A 14595-nucleotide genomic window follows, 5' to 3' on the forward strand; every position below is an offset into this window, starting at 1 on the left:
TAATGTAAAAGAACTAGTGTTGTGTTTGTTCAGGTGTTTGACAAATTGCAATTGTGAGATACACGCAGTAGTTAGGTTGAGTCACTGTCAAACATTGCACTTATCATTCAATCTTTTTTGATTTAAGACAACACTACTCTGCCAAAATACATGCTACATAGCTATGTATTGCACACAGTGCACTTTTTGGATTTGTATTAATGGAAGAATGCAAACTGAGGCAGTTTTACGTCAGTGTGTGTGAAGCTATTATTTCAAGATAATATCGGCACTGGAAAACTAATAGACCTACAATGTTGAAGGCTGTATTAAAACTAAAAACAATGCCCTAATACGAGAGGCAATTAAATCTTTTAAATCAATTTATTAAACATGTTTTGCTTAATAATATTGTTATTCATTTGGTTGATGCATGGTAAATGTAATGTTCCTTTCCTTCCATCTCTTACCTTGGAGATGTAAGCTTTGATGCCTTCGGCCAGTTTGATGCAGGGTTCGCCAAAGAGCTGGGCTAGCTGATCTGGGATGTCCTGGTCCTTATCCAGAGCATTTAGTAAACTCAGGCATTTTAACTCCTCTGTCACTCCCTGGCTACGCACCTATAGGACAAACATGAGACAAAAACAGAGAAAGTTAAACGACTGTTAAATGACAGTAATTCTTGATGCAAATTGATCCTCATGAGATGCGGAACCCAAAGATCCAGCGTATCATATAATATTTGTCAGTAGCTAGAAGACAATCGTTATCACAACTGTTTCCACAATAACTATCCCAAAATCAAGTCTTATTAATCATTTCTGATCGCTTACATGGGTCCATAAACATCCTTAAATTGATTTATTCTTTCCCTTTACTCTTGATATTTATGCACGTCAGTTAGTCATACTCTTGTGTATCATCACTCTGTCAGCATTTTCAGAGCATCAGCTCATGTGCTGTCAGTTTCCTTGAGCACGTGTTTCTAATTTCTGCTATTTTTTTCTGCAACATTATCTTGAGGCAGCAAACCTTTCTGCAGGTTTTCAAGGATGGAAATAACTGATATAAGCAGGTTTAAGTAAATAAAAGTCAATCAGAAGCAATAACAACTAGGATAAAATAATAATTTGAGGATTATTTTAGAATTTGTGCATTTTTTTAAGTGTTTGGGGGGGAAATGGCATTCGTCTCGGATTGATTTGTAGGCTGAGACCAAACGTAACGAGAATATTTTGGCACAGGTGCACCACTGAAATGCAGGTACTTATGCAACAACACTTAGTAAAGGGTTTTTCCTAGTGTGAACATTTCTTACCATGTGTGCAGACATACACACATATGGAGTCTAATAAGAGACAATTGAATCAACAATTCCTCAGTGGGCAGAGGGGAAATTGTTTGTTTTGCTACGCCTCCTGTTTGGCAGCGACTTCCATCCCAAATAAGAAATGTTTTCATGTAATTTTAGGCAGCATGGGTCAAATAAAACATCTTTGGGAACCAGATTGTCTACGGTGCTCTAGCTTTGGAGTTATGCACACAGATGTGTAAGTGTGTGTATCCGTGTGTGGATATCTTTCAGGGAGGTTGTCGGCATCACGATCTGAAAGCCCTGTTAATGACTCTGTAACAAGCACTGATGAGGAGAGAGATTACAGTCCTGCCCTCCTTCAACCCTCCTCTGTATTTTTATTAATTTCTTTCTGCTTGACCTCCATTTTCTAATGAAACCCCTTTTCTTCCTCTGTGTTCTTTTCCATCCCCTGCCTTTTCTTTTCCCACACCAGCTCATGCTGATGCAAACGTCTGTCTCCCTTTCCTGCGACTGTGTGGGCAATTTAATTCAAACCAAGTGAGAAGGACAGAACCCTTACGGGAAAGACCACCGGGGCCACATCTCAACATTGCTGCCCAGCCCTGACAAAAGATGACTCACGTCTCTAATGACTTCACTTCTATTCAAGGACAAATCCCAATGAGTCTAATTAGACACACATGTCAGCGGTTCCAGTTGGTACACATTCCAGTTACAAGTCTATGTCTAGTTTGAGGTCAACTTTGAGAGGCTCTTATTATCCATTACAGTCAAATTTACAAAATGTGCAAAGCTGACAAAAAGGTTTTCTTGACCTATCTGACCTTTGCATGACCCAAAAACCTGTGTTTCATATAAGACGGTGTCAGTAGCAACACAAGCATGAACCCGACAGCTTTTTGGGAGAAGGACAAGAAGACAAAATATCTAATGGAAAGTTGAGTCTTCACTGGATACATTACTGTTAGGGAGAGCATTTGCAACTTGACTGTTTCTCCTGTAAAAAACAAGTCGACATCTGAAGTTATCACATAGATCTACAAGGTTTTTATTTAAGTTGTAGCTCTACAGAACAAACTCTTTCAAAGTAGCCACATTTTGTCTAATTCAGCATTTTAAGATTATCTGTACAGCTTTTTATTTATATATTATACTATATGAAACTGAGCAGCCTCAAGTAGGTGCTTGTGGCTCGCAGGAATTAATTTTATAATTAATAAAATTTGAGAGCTGTACTAGTATATATATGAGGCAGAAAATAAGGAAATGCATAAAAGGTCTTCTTAAAATAGCTACCAAAAAAGTCTCACGTATTCCTTGTTTAAACCTGCAGAGGGTAAAAATGTGCAAATCCTTTAACTTAATGGCATTTAATGGTATTCTCTGCATGTGATGAGGTTAAACTTAATCGCACACAAAATTACATACCGCTGAGTTAATTAGAGTACACGCTCATTTTAAGCGTTTTGTGAAACTTTAAGGGTCATTTGTGACTGTTGGCGTCACTCTTGAAGACTTGGCTCAAAAACGTCTTTCTTTGAGAAGTGACTTAAACTCACTCATCTATCTACTCTCTATTGTTTTTCACCATTGCGATGAGAGAAAAGGAAGCACAGCAGGTCATTTTAGATCATCCGAATACAAGCAGGATACATCCCAACAAAAACTGCTGACAGTGGAGTATGGGCAGAGACACCCCGTGCATTGCGAGGAGTGATGACAGCAGAAGTGATAGGGAGTTTCACACATGCATGAGTGGATCTGAGCTCACTCAGCACACGAAACAGAATGAAAGTGAGTTGCGTTTCTTTCTGGCGCCTTTGCCAAAACACACTCCCTGCTTTGGTGGATCTGGTTGAAGGATTTAATTGCTATTAAGGAGTTCCTTTGTATATAAAAATAAAAGATTTTACAGACCATGCTTTGCAAGTGTGTTTGCACGCAAGCATGTGTGTCCATTAAGTTTTGACAGGGCCGGTAGGGAGTGTTTGATCTATTATGGGAAACAGTCTCGTCCATGTTAGTGAAGAGATAAAGCCCATGCACATCAGTGCACAGAGCTAAAAACAGGATTAGAAGTAATCTTTCTGCTCCATTAGTGGATGGAAACGAGGCCAGAGGCCAAACTGAGCTTCCACAGAAACATTATCACAAAGTTAATGCACTTATTTGTTTCTGAATTTAAACTAATAGTAAGTTAAGTGTGAAAAAAAAACATCCTACGTCCTCTCAGTGGAGAAATGATGACACCATCACTAATTAGGACTAAACCTTTGAATACTTAAAAAGAAACAAATTGTAATTTGCAGTAAACTAACTGAATGTGAAATAACCCAAAGGTATTTAAATTGCACTTACAACTTACCATCAATTTACCACTGTATGTACCTCCAATTATGATTGCATATGCTTTTCTTAATTTGTGATCATTTTCTTCTGATTCTGTGTCAATTGGCATTGGGTAATTGACCCAGAATTGGGAAACTGGAAAAAGATGGATTGATGGATGGTTTTCGGTTGTACACATACAATGAAATTGCAGGACAATATGAACCATCCACTGAAGGTTTGACTACCTCAGCTGGAATTCTGTTATGTATAAATAATAAATACCTCTCCACAGACAAATCTCTGCAGTCAGAAAAAAAAGAAAATTGTTAACAAAATTTTAGCCACTTAGATCTAAGGGACCTTATAGAAGTCATGGAAATGCAAGCTATGATACTTTGTTTAGGGTACTTTAATTTCCCCAGTGTACAGGAAAAAACAACCTGTCCGACCTGACTGATACCTACACGTTCAGTAGGTGATGCAGATGTGTGGAATAAAACCTTTGAAACATTGGCTAATGTTGGCTGTCTCTACAAAATTGTTCAGACACATTAGTGAAGACCAACCTGACCAATAGTGGATTGACCAGCTAGCAAACCAACATTGCTGATTTTTGCCCAATGCTGTGCAATCTGACTAAAAGATCATTGTTTGAACAAACAACCCAATGACTTCCAGTCCCAACTGAGAGATGGGTTGGAGGAACAAATTTTGTCACATTTATTTAGAGTCTTCGTGCTGTAGCTCTCATGATTACAATGCAAAAGCTGGCTGGTGTCTGGCTTCAGCTGGGAGCCAGCACCACCACAGAGCCAAGCACAGCCTTTCTTGCTTTCCATGTTTGGTTCCCCTGGATGATCTTTCCATAAATACTTAATCTAATTGTCTGATCTGTCCGTGTAAACCAAATTCTTCCGATCTGTTGGTTGGCAGTTTGTCTTTGATTTACTCATTTTGAAACCATAATATTAAAACGAACTCTTCATTTAAGCGATTGCATCGGTCATTTCCAGAACTCAAAATCCTTTTAAAGCTGTTGGAAAAGCAAAGAAAATGTGAGTGTGTTTTTTTTCCTGTAGGCCAGTGTGGACATGCAAGCCTCTAGAGATGGAGGAATCAGCCCCTACATCATTACCATGCCCTGAGAACATCCATCTGGAACGGCTCCACAGGTTTTTAAGCATGAGCATTATGAAGAGGTCCCTCCCCTCATCCATCCTGACTTCTCCACTGACAGCAGTTTGTCAGCCAGTTCCTGAATCCTCTTTGCCAAAACCCCTAAATTGCAAAACTGCCTTTATTAGCTATCATTTCAGGAATAAGTTACACCCCTGTGATTCGACAAGAACAAATCAATAAGCTGGTGAGAGGACAGAATTACTTCTTTACAATTTGCAGAAATATCTTCTGACAAAGACTTAATTACTTTTAATTCTTAAACAATGGTCTAAAGAGGGTTTCTAATCTTATTGATAGCATGTAATCTGCTTTGCAGTTTTGCTGTTATTATTTTATGAACGCACACTTTAATTTTCTCTGAAGCCATATGATATATTTTACACAAACAGTCTTAAATTCTGGTCTTGCTGCACTTATCCCCTGAGCAAAGTATTTTCTCAGTGTATTGACATCAATCATTTATCCTTCCCTTGGCTCCTAAGCAATGAGTCCATCGGGCCCCCTCCGCAGCCCAATCCAAACCAACAAAAGCTAAAAGCATTTGCAACATGCAAAAATCTTTTGTAACTCTCAACTGTGTTGTTAAACTTGCTCAAATATAGCTGTATAATGTTGGCTAGCTTGTCAAAAGAAAAGAAAAATAGATATGAGAGTCTGTAGATGTTGTTTTCCTTGGAAAGACCCCTGACAGTTGTTGCATCGCGACATATCCATTTTTTTTCTCCGCAAAACATTTGAAAACTGCGATGAAGATTAATTTTAATATATTTGGATCATAAAAAATATATTTTGTTAATCCAGGTTACATGGTGATGTAATGCACCCTCAGGCAGCCTTGCTAAGAGGACTAAGAGATGAAACATCTGGCTAAACTCTTTGGCAGAAGTTTGTAGAAAAACAGAAAAATGGGTTCATTATCATTGTCTTTCCAAAACGTACTTGCAGTGCGTTGGACCCTGTGCTTCTATTGTGATTACAGTTTGGCAGCTAAAGTTAGAAAACAATTACTCTGACGACTAAAACAAACCAGCTTTAACTGTTGTTATCAGACACAACATGAACTGTGGTTTCCAGTGTCACACACTTAGTACATCAAAACCATATCAAAACTGACTTTGAAGATTTTAATGGAGCAATTAAAAAATCATTTTCCTGTGCGCAAATGGTCAGATGGAGTCTTTTTTTCTGAGTGTGTGTGTGTGTTGTAACTGCTGCTTGTTTTTGTGATAAAATGGCAAGGCTGGTGATTTTTTTGAATTGTTAGGTAGTTTAGTCAAGGACATTGGGCAAAAAATAATTAAGTTGAATATACTGGAATTTTCAGTACTCTGCAAAACTTCTGAGCCACCCATCATTTCTTCATATGTCGCTTCCACAGTTTTAAAGAGAGCAATAATTCTCCAGCTCCATTTTCAGTCATTTTAATTTAGGTACAACCATGAGTGTATACAGCCATCTGTAAAACATGGTGGTGGCCGTGTCATGGTTTGAGGCTACATGTGGTGTTAGAGACCTTGTCTAAATTTATGGAACTGTGAATGCCAAAAAGTACCATCAGATTTTAATCCAACTTGCAATACCATCTGGAAGCTTTGGATTGGCAGCAGCCTAATTTTTCAGCACGACAGCGATCCCAAACACACTCCTACACAAACCGACGTGGATAGAAAAACACACAATGAAACACTATCAGTCATGAATTAGCCTCCCCAGAGCCCAGACCTCAACATTATTAAACCAGTGTGGGATCATCTAAAGGCAGACAACATCCAAAGAACAACTCTGAATGTCTTTTAGAAAGCCTGGAGAACTATTCCTGAAGACTACTTAAAGAAATTACAAGATATGTTGACTAAGAGAGTTCAGGCTGTGTTAAATAATAAAGGTAGTCATGCCAAATACTGACTTTGAAGGTTGTTGGAATTATACAAGCTCTGTTTGTGTCCTATATACTGTATTACCAAGTAATAAATCACTGCATGTATTTCCCATTTTCCAACCAAAATATAAAGAAGTGAGGGGTGGCTCAAGACTTTGGGACAGTTCTATGTATGTATGATCAGTTTAGAATTATGAGTCAAGCGAAGATTAATTGTCCTTGTGAGTCAAACACAAAGACACAGAAACACAGACTTTTTGCTCTGCTAAATATTGCACCACCAGATAATGCTCGTTCTGGTCCTGTTGACAAATTTTTGAAATGCACGACTTGTCGTACATAGACACCACTTCAGGACCCTTTAAAACCCTCCATTCTGTCCCTCAGGCCTGTGGTTGTAGTATAGAGAATATATTGGAGTATATTTTAAACCTCAGTAGATGCCCTGGGATGAGTGCACAATCCAAAATTAAAATTAGATGGCATAGTAATCATTGCTCGCATCTCATATCTAAGACTGGTAACTCAGTAGAAATGTATACTGTACTGACAACTGTATTGACATGGTGCAACTACACTTTTCCCTTTAAAATGTAATAAAGCACAAGTTATGTAACGACTCTGTAGCTTGACTAATATCTCTGCACACCAACATCCAAATCATATTTTTTTCTTGCCAGTTTTGTGGTACAGCAGCAGACTGCTTAAAAACAAAGACAGGAAAAAAGAAAACATTTCTCAGCCTGTCAAAAAGTTATTTTACTGCTGAACCTGAACTTGAATAATTGATGGCGAACTACTGTTCTCCAGACACAAGAGCTAAACTGGGATACACTCCCCATTGGTCTGCCTTTGGAACTGATCCTCGCTGCAACGAGTGGAAAATCACACACACAAACACATGCATTTATGAGTGATCTATGCGCTTTTTAAGCGTGCTTAGCCAAAAGACATGTGGTCTCTCATGGCTGTCCATACTCAATTAGATGCCTGGGCTTCAGAGAGAGGCTGACAGAGCTCCTGTGATCCTGATGCCGGCTCTCTCAGGAAGTAGCAAACAATGCTTCACTGTTTCCTCCCCTGTGTGAGAGTTTTTGTGTGTGTGCATGTACATCTGTGTGTGTGTGCATATGTGCAGTTGAGTGAATGTGTGTCTATGTGCATGACCGTTTGTGTGTATGCTTGGCCCTCGGTGGGACACCAAAGCCTGAAAAGAATATCTCAGAGGGCCACTTGGAAACCAAGCTACAATTTTGTGTTTCACTGTGTATGTGTGTGTCTGGGAGTTCTTTGGCAGTCCACAACTCTCATTTTAGGGGATTAGGAAGAGGAGAAGGCAACCACGTAACTCAAATCCAGCAGGCCAGAGGTCTCGATCCAAGAGTGTGTGTGTCTGTGTGTGTGCATTGCGAGATGAACGGCTAACGTAGAGGAAGACAGAGAGCAGGGTGAAATAACCGCTGAGGCCTCACTCACAGTGGCACTGCACATAAATCACTTCATCCAAAAACAGCGGCAGGGAGACACACGAGTGCGGGAGTCAAATAAAACATACTGAGTGTGCAACACGGTGGAACGAGCTTCATCATGTTTAGTTACACCCCAGCCCGTGGCTGTGGGAGGGAAGAGTCTAGTTTTTAGGGAGCAATCTACATGGTATCACTACAAATTACCATCAAATCGATCCGTGTCTTTAGGCAGAAGGAGAATCAGTAGCAACAGTACACAAGAAGGTAGTAACTTGGAAAAAAAAAGCCTTTCACTGGTTCATTAAACTGTATGTCAAATTTGAAGACCATTCGTGAATGCCTCTGAAGGAAATGCTCTGAAGCAGAAGTGAACCAAGGCTCCTACAGTAACCTTCGGGGTATGGTTGCTTGCCTCAACAGGTGAGGTATAGAGGCAGAGCCCGTCCTGCTCATCCAGTATTAGCAATCTGCTGATGTATCAATATAGATACATAAAAACATTAAAAAGTAAAGAAAATATGGAAAATGCCCTTTAGCCATTTTATGGGTGCTGATGTTACACAGTTTGTCCACTGTTGGCAACACGTGTTACAACATGTAACACGACCATGCTTTTAAAAAATAAACTTGGTTTAGTCTTACAAGTCATGGCCATTATAAATGCCAAGACTGATATATTGGTGAATAGCTAGTTTCAGCTGATATATCGGTGGGGCTCTAATTGACAATGCTTCCATCAATCATTTTCTTGCCACTCACAAAAATGCCTAAACAATCATTTCACATTAGATAAAAGAAAATATTCTTTTTTTTAATCATATAAGATGCCAGAGGGAAAGTTTTGAGTGAAACTGTGCATTCGGTTATTATTTAACTGACGCACGTTCAAAATGTTTGAACAGTAAATTTATCAACTTTAAAAATCTCTTTTATGTCACTTCACAGTGTAGCCTGTATCCTGTTTTGGCAGTATTAAGATACACTATGATTTCGTCTTGCTGAATAGCTAACTATACAAAAAGCCGTTTCCACAGCTAGGATGAACCTCAAGAAAGAAAGAGCTTATCACAGCTGTGAAATCTGTTTCTACCTCATCCAAACTGTTTCTAGCAACTGCAACCACAGCTGTTTGGTAAACTGGAAGTAATGGATATGTCACTTTCCACTGTTTGGTTTATGCAAAGGAAAATGAAATAAGCCGCCTCCTTGAATACAAACAGCTAAACAAGAACACCATACCACACTGAAACAATAAAGTTCAATGAAACAGCAGGTCAGTCACGCACACGAAAATCAATAACATGAGAAACTAAGGGATATCTGTAAATGCTGCAAAAAACAGGCAACATGTTTTAGCTTTAATAGCTTTTACATACTTCAGACCTATGATTAGCACGTATGTTTCTGGAGGTTGTGACACCTTCAGAAAAGTACACGTTTAACTAATTTAGAGAAAGTCTATACAGTCATAAACACTGGAGTATTGTAGGCGTTGTGGTGATTTATTACTTCGGCACTTAAGCAACACCCAGCTCACTGTAAAGATGAGCCTTTGGCAAGAGAGTCTGACTCTTCATCCACTACTCACTTTCCTTTGTTAAGTAAAAGGCCCAGAGCAATCGTTAAAAGCTGCAGTGAATGTAGTCATGTGTTTGCATCGGTGTACAAGCTTCTGGTTATTTGTGCATGGGTGGGAAAGAGCAGTTTTATATTTAACAGATAGGTTTGAGACGGTTTTCAGTCTAAAGGCATGCGTGTCTGCAGGTTTATTAGCACACTGTGTGCAAGCTTCACTATCTGCTGTATCTGGCAGGCAGCCAGGGTGGTGCTGACACTGATTTATTCGACAGCGTTGTCCGTTACACGTTTAATGGCCGGCCATTTTTTCAGCAATCCATCACGTTAAACACCAGGATCTTTTTGCTAAGGAGCTCTTGATTGCCAATAAGGCACAAATGGTATTTACGAGGGAAAATAAAAATATAGGCTGCTTTCATTGTAAATAGTGAAGTAAACTGCGAGTTTCTACCTCACTCCAATGTGCGGGCCAAGTTTTTGTCTGGAGAGAAAAGGCCGACACTCCCCCACATGAGGCCTGCCAGATTGCAGCACAAAATACAAAACAGCTTCCAGGGGAGTATTTTGAAAACTCGAGCCAAAGACACAATCATTAGAGCACCGGGGAGCAGAAATCACCATTTTTAACATGGGTTCATGCAACCACATGAGTCCCAGCCGGGCCTCACATGCCAACATCAGTTTGCTTCAGGAGAGTAACCAACCCGGGAAAGTCTTGGAGAAATGCCGACATTTTTAAAGAAGATAAACTGAAAAAAGTGTGCATCAACATGCAACTACATTTGCAATCATCATTTAAAATTCTGACTATTGGTGGCATAAGATTTATTTCCAACCAATCCAAATTACAACAACATCTTAAACACTCTAAAACATTATAGAAAGAAACCCAACGACACAGCAATCCACTATGAGTAACGGTTTGGCAACGATCGATGGAGTAAACAGGAAAAAGAAAAACCTCAGGCTGAACTAACTTCAGGGAAGGCAGCTATCTTCTTTCGTCCTTCAGGTCCCACTGTGACCAAAAGAACTTGATTCACTGTTTATCAGAAAACATGAGGAAGTGCCAGTTCTGGCATGGAAGTGATTAAAAACCACGAAAACCAATCCTCGACTTGTAAACTCTACATCCTCTTCCCCATCTCGGTGACTCGCTTGTTTTGCAGTGACATGCCAGTCATTATTTGGGAGTCAGTGTTTGGTCTTTGCAAATTTCCCCCAGACAGCAGCAGCAGGTGCCTTAAAATGTAAAGATGAGCGGACTCTGTCAAGGTCGAGACCATATTTTTCAAAACAATTTTTTTGATGACATGAATAAACAGAAGAAGAGTTCAAATAACAAGATCGCCACTCATGCCCTGTGATAAGGAAATATTGCCATTTCACACCGCATTTTCGGTGCCATTTAGCTGACCCCGTCGCCCTAGTGCAGCACTGAAAGCGCTTTCATTATGAGCCGCAAATACTATGTAAAAGCCATTATCGGTTTAACGGATCACACGGCTTTGCCTAAATTTCTTCTGCATTAAATTTCAATCACGCTGTTGCCATAATCTTCCCCAATTTAGAACAACCTTTGCTTCACCGTGACGTCTCTCTGACTCTGATCTTTCTGAAGTTCGATTTCTGCTTATTTGCCTTTAATGAGTGTGTATTTAGCCGCTAGCTCCTACACAAAAAGCTCCACTGATTGCAGCCAAAAGGGCAATTTTATAAATTAATCAGGGAGGTCCTGAAAAATCTTGATTTTTAATCACAATCAAAGAACAAGTCAGGCTCTGTGAGAATAATAGTGAGCCTTCAAAGACAAGTTAAGAGTACACAGATCCATGTGACAGGAGTATAACAGAGTCCTGGATGGTTTTGTCTAAAAAAAAATGTCACAAAAAGCTATGAAAAGTTATTGAATCTTGTGGCAGAGTTACTATGTGAACTGAAATATCATGATTGCTGTTGGGTATTGGGTAAAAATGCCAAAAAACAAATTGTCGAATCGTCAAATATTCAGGCACAGTGCTACTTATTCAGAAAGGAACTTCGGACAATGTCACTCAGGTTACATCAGTGTCCGAAATCTGCTCCAGATGTGTTCTCACTACTGGAAACACTTGTTTGTCTGCTCTGTCACTGAATTCACACAGTGACCTTTTCTTTCTTACGTGGGACTTCACACAGATTTTGTACTAGGAAGCTGGTTGGTTAAAGACTGTGTTATGTCCAGTTAAACTGGTTCTCACATACATCAAGTAATGTCAAGAACATTTCAGGGCTACATTGCATGTGTATAATTGCTTCAGAAGATGTTACTACAGGTGGTGCAGTGCTTTGCGATGCACAGCACAGTCATTGCCTCACAGCAAGACTATTCTGGGTTCACGGGTGGCTGTGTTTTGCCAGTGCACCCTGTAGCCGTGCAGTTTCTCCAGGTTCCCTTTGAATTTGACCATGAGAAGCATGTGGTTTTCTCTCTGTCTATATGTACCCCGCTGGCGCCCAGGACAGACTCCAGCTGCCCACAGTTTCTCCAGAATAAAAGCAGGTATAGCGCGGATGGATATATCGCTTCATTCAAACAATGAGTGTTTTATTGCAGAGTTTCCTGGTGAGAAAAGATACTCAGCCGCAGCCAGATCCACTCAGGAACTAGATCATTTCCTCCAAATCAAGACAAATTGAAGGTAACCATGTGCGAACATGATTTTAACAAAAGACAGCACACATGTTCAGAGAAACTTCACCTAATCTGATTCGATAAATATTCAAGAGATGAATTGCACCAATAAAAGCCCATAAATACACAATTGAACAAGCTCGTCTCCCACTGTTAAGTCAAAGGTTTCTCTTTGAGCTTTAAATCACAAAGAGTCTGGATTTTATACATGCTTGGAAGATGTCAATAAGGCTATAGCTGCTTCTTTCTTAATTCTATCCAGAAGACGGGCTGCTTCTGCTTGCAGGCATTAATGACATCAGGCGCAGGCAGTTACTTCCTTCTGCTCTTATTGGTTTCCCGTATGTGCGTTTGGATGACTTATCTGTTCTGTTTATCTAGCAAGTATGTTTTTTGAGGCCTTTGACATATTTATTGATCATTAGTTTACGTGCCGGCTACAATACAAATGTATGCATGCATCTCTGTGCATTCGGGCGTATGCATTCATGCACGCCTTTCCCTGCCAATATGCGTGACAGTGTACGCAACCCCCATCGAGAACGCAGAACGCCACTCCCAGCTTTAGCGTGTGGAACTATGACCTTTCTTTGTCAGCTTTGCTGTTTTGGAGTACCTCCAGTTTAAATAAAGTTTAAAGACATACAAAAGCAGGGCGGACCTGCATGCTGTTCTTCTGGCTGTGTCCCCTTTTTCTTTTTTAACTTCCTTGTTAGTAAAACAATTGAGAATATTGCTGTTTAACTAAAAAAAGAAAGAAAGAGCTGTTAAGATTAGTTGTGATAAGGACACAGGGCCTATTGTAATGCAAGGCTATGGTTATGCGAGCTGCGTTATCTAAGTTGGTTTTGCTGCTTGATTTGGTTACAAGGGTTAAGTTTCTGTTTCTTCATCATCTTTCCGAGAAGAAAGAAAGGGAAAAAGACATTGTGACAAAAGCGAAGCCGAGGAAGAGAAGAGATCAGGACTTTCTGGTTCAGGCACCTGTGCACAAATGACAACAGAAACACTTACAGTAAATGTGTTAATTATGCCTGATATGAAAGTCGAGTCGAGTCTCAGCGAAAGCAAAAAAATGTTTATTCTGATCAGCATGGAGATTCTCGCAAAGGATTTGGTGCATTTCAGCACACGCTAGAAAATGGTGTATACAAGACAAGTTAGCACCTGTGCTATTTAAACCTAATTTAAACCGGATACTTCACAATTTAAGTCCTGTCAGTAAATTACAGAAATAAAAATACTTTTAAAATCCATTTAATAGCGCATAAAGCACTTAATGCTCCGGCCCCTTGGCATATGTCCATCTAACTCACTATTTAAAATCCAATCCGGGCTCTCAGGTCATCGAGTGGATTATTTTATTTTTCCTGTGGAACAACTTTCCTGCTGACTATAATCTAGTGTTTCAAAAGCAACATTAAAAATCTCAGTTTCTGCTTAACTGTTGGTTCGAAGGTTTGAAGATATTTTTGTTTGTTGGTTGGTTTTTGTTGTCTTTGAACGTAATGAGCTTTGTGTTAGAAGAACTACTACAAAGATGATTTTCATTCTACTTTTTTAAAAGATTCATTTATATTGATCTCTTTAGACTCATGACACAGTCTGTGTAGATATTTGAACACACAAGCCCCGATGTGGGAAAGCACCAGCTGACATGTGTGTACTGGTTGTGGGGACAACCAGTTTCAATCAGACAAACAGCTGGATATCATTAGCAGCCCACATGTATACTTTTACCTGAAGTAACCCTAAACTGTTTAGCTGTAGTTCTTCCAAAGAACCACTTAACATTTCTGTTGTATGCAGTAAAACCCAAATTATAGATTAGATGTTATACTACTGTACCGTCCCATCATGAATCATACTTGGGAAAAATCAAAGTGAACAGAATGCTAAAACTGTGCGCAATACGACCAGTTAAAAGCAGCTGTTAGACCAAATAATACACAGCAAGTGTGGGGAAAATGTCACTATTGGAACCAGAGTGGGTCAGAATGCTGCTGTGGGGTCCTGTAGATGCTTCTGGGTGGGCAAGTCCACCATGTGTGGGCAAGGGTGTTAAGTTAAATGTGTTTTTGTGTAGAGGTGCTGAGCAAGTAAGATTCAAGAGGAGTCTATGCAAGTGTTACTATAATGGTACAAATTGTAGCTGATGTGTTTTCTCTACTGATGTCCAGGCGGCTCC

At 39.7% G+C, this 14595-nt stretch overlaps 1 protein-coding gene across 1 annotated transcript in view; it reads right to left on the reverse strand.

The window, feature by feature from the left end:
- The window catches only part of tnfsf10l (TNF superfamily member 10, like), a 74072-nt gene that overhangs the window by 43873 nt on the left and 15604 nt on the right, over positions 1–14595 (reverse strand). Inside the window, exon 2 of the mRNA XM_085349416.1 lies at positions 450–599. Coding sequence (XP_085205542.1) covers positions 450–599 — 150 coding nt within the window. The remainder of the gene's footprint in view (positions 1–449; positions 600–14595) is intronic.

This window comes from Diplotaxodon limnothrissa, linkage group LG3 (genome assembly GCF_057381915.1).
Source record: "Diplotaxodon limnothrissa isolate DT_005_m linkage group LG3, D_limnothrissa_male_GT1.1, whole genome shotgun sequence".
NCBI lineage: Eukaryota > Metazoa > Chordata > Actinopteri > Cichliformes > Cichlidae > Diplotaxodon > Diplotaxodon limnothrissa.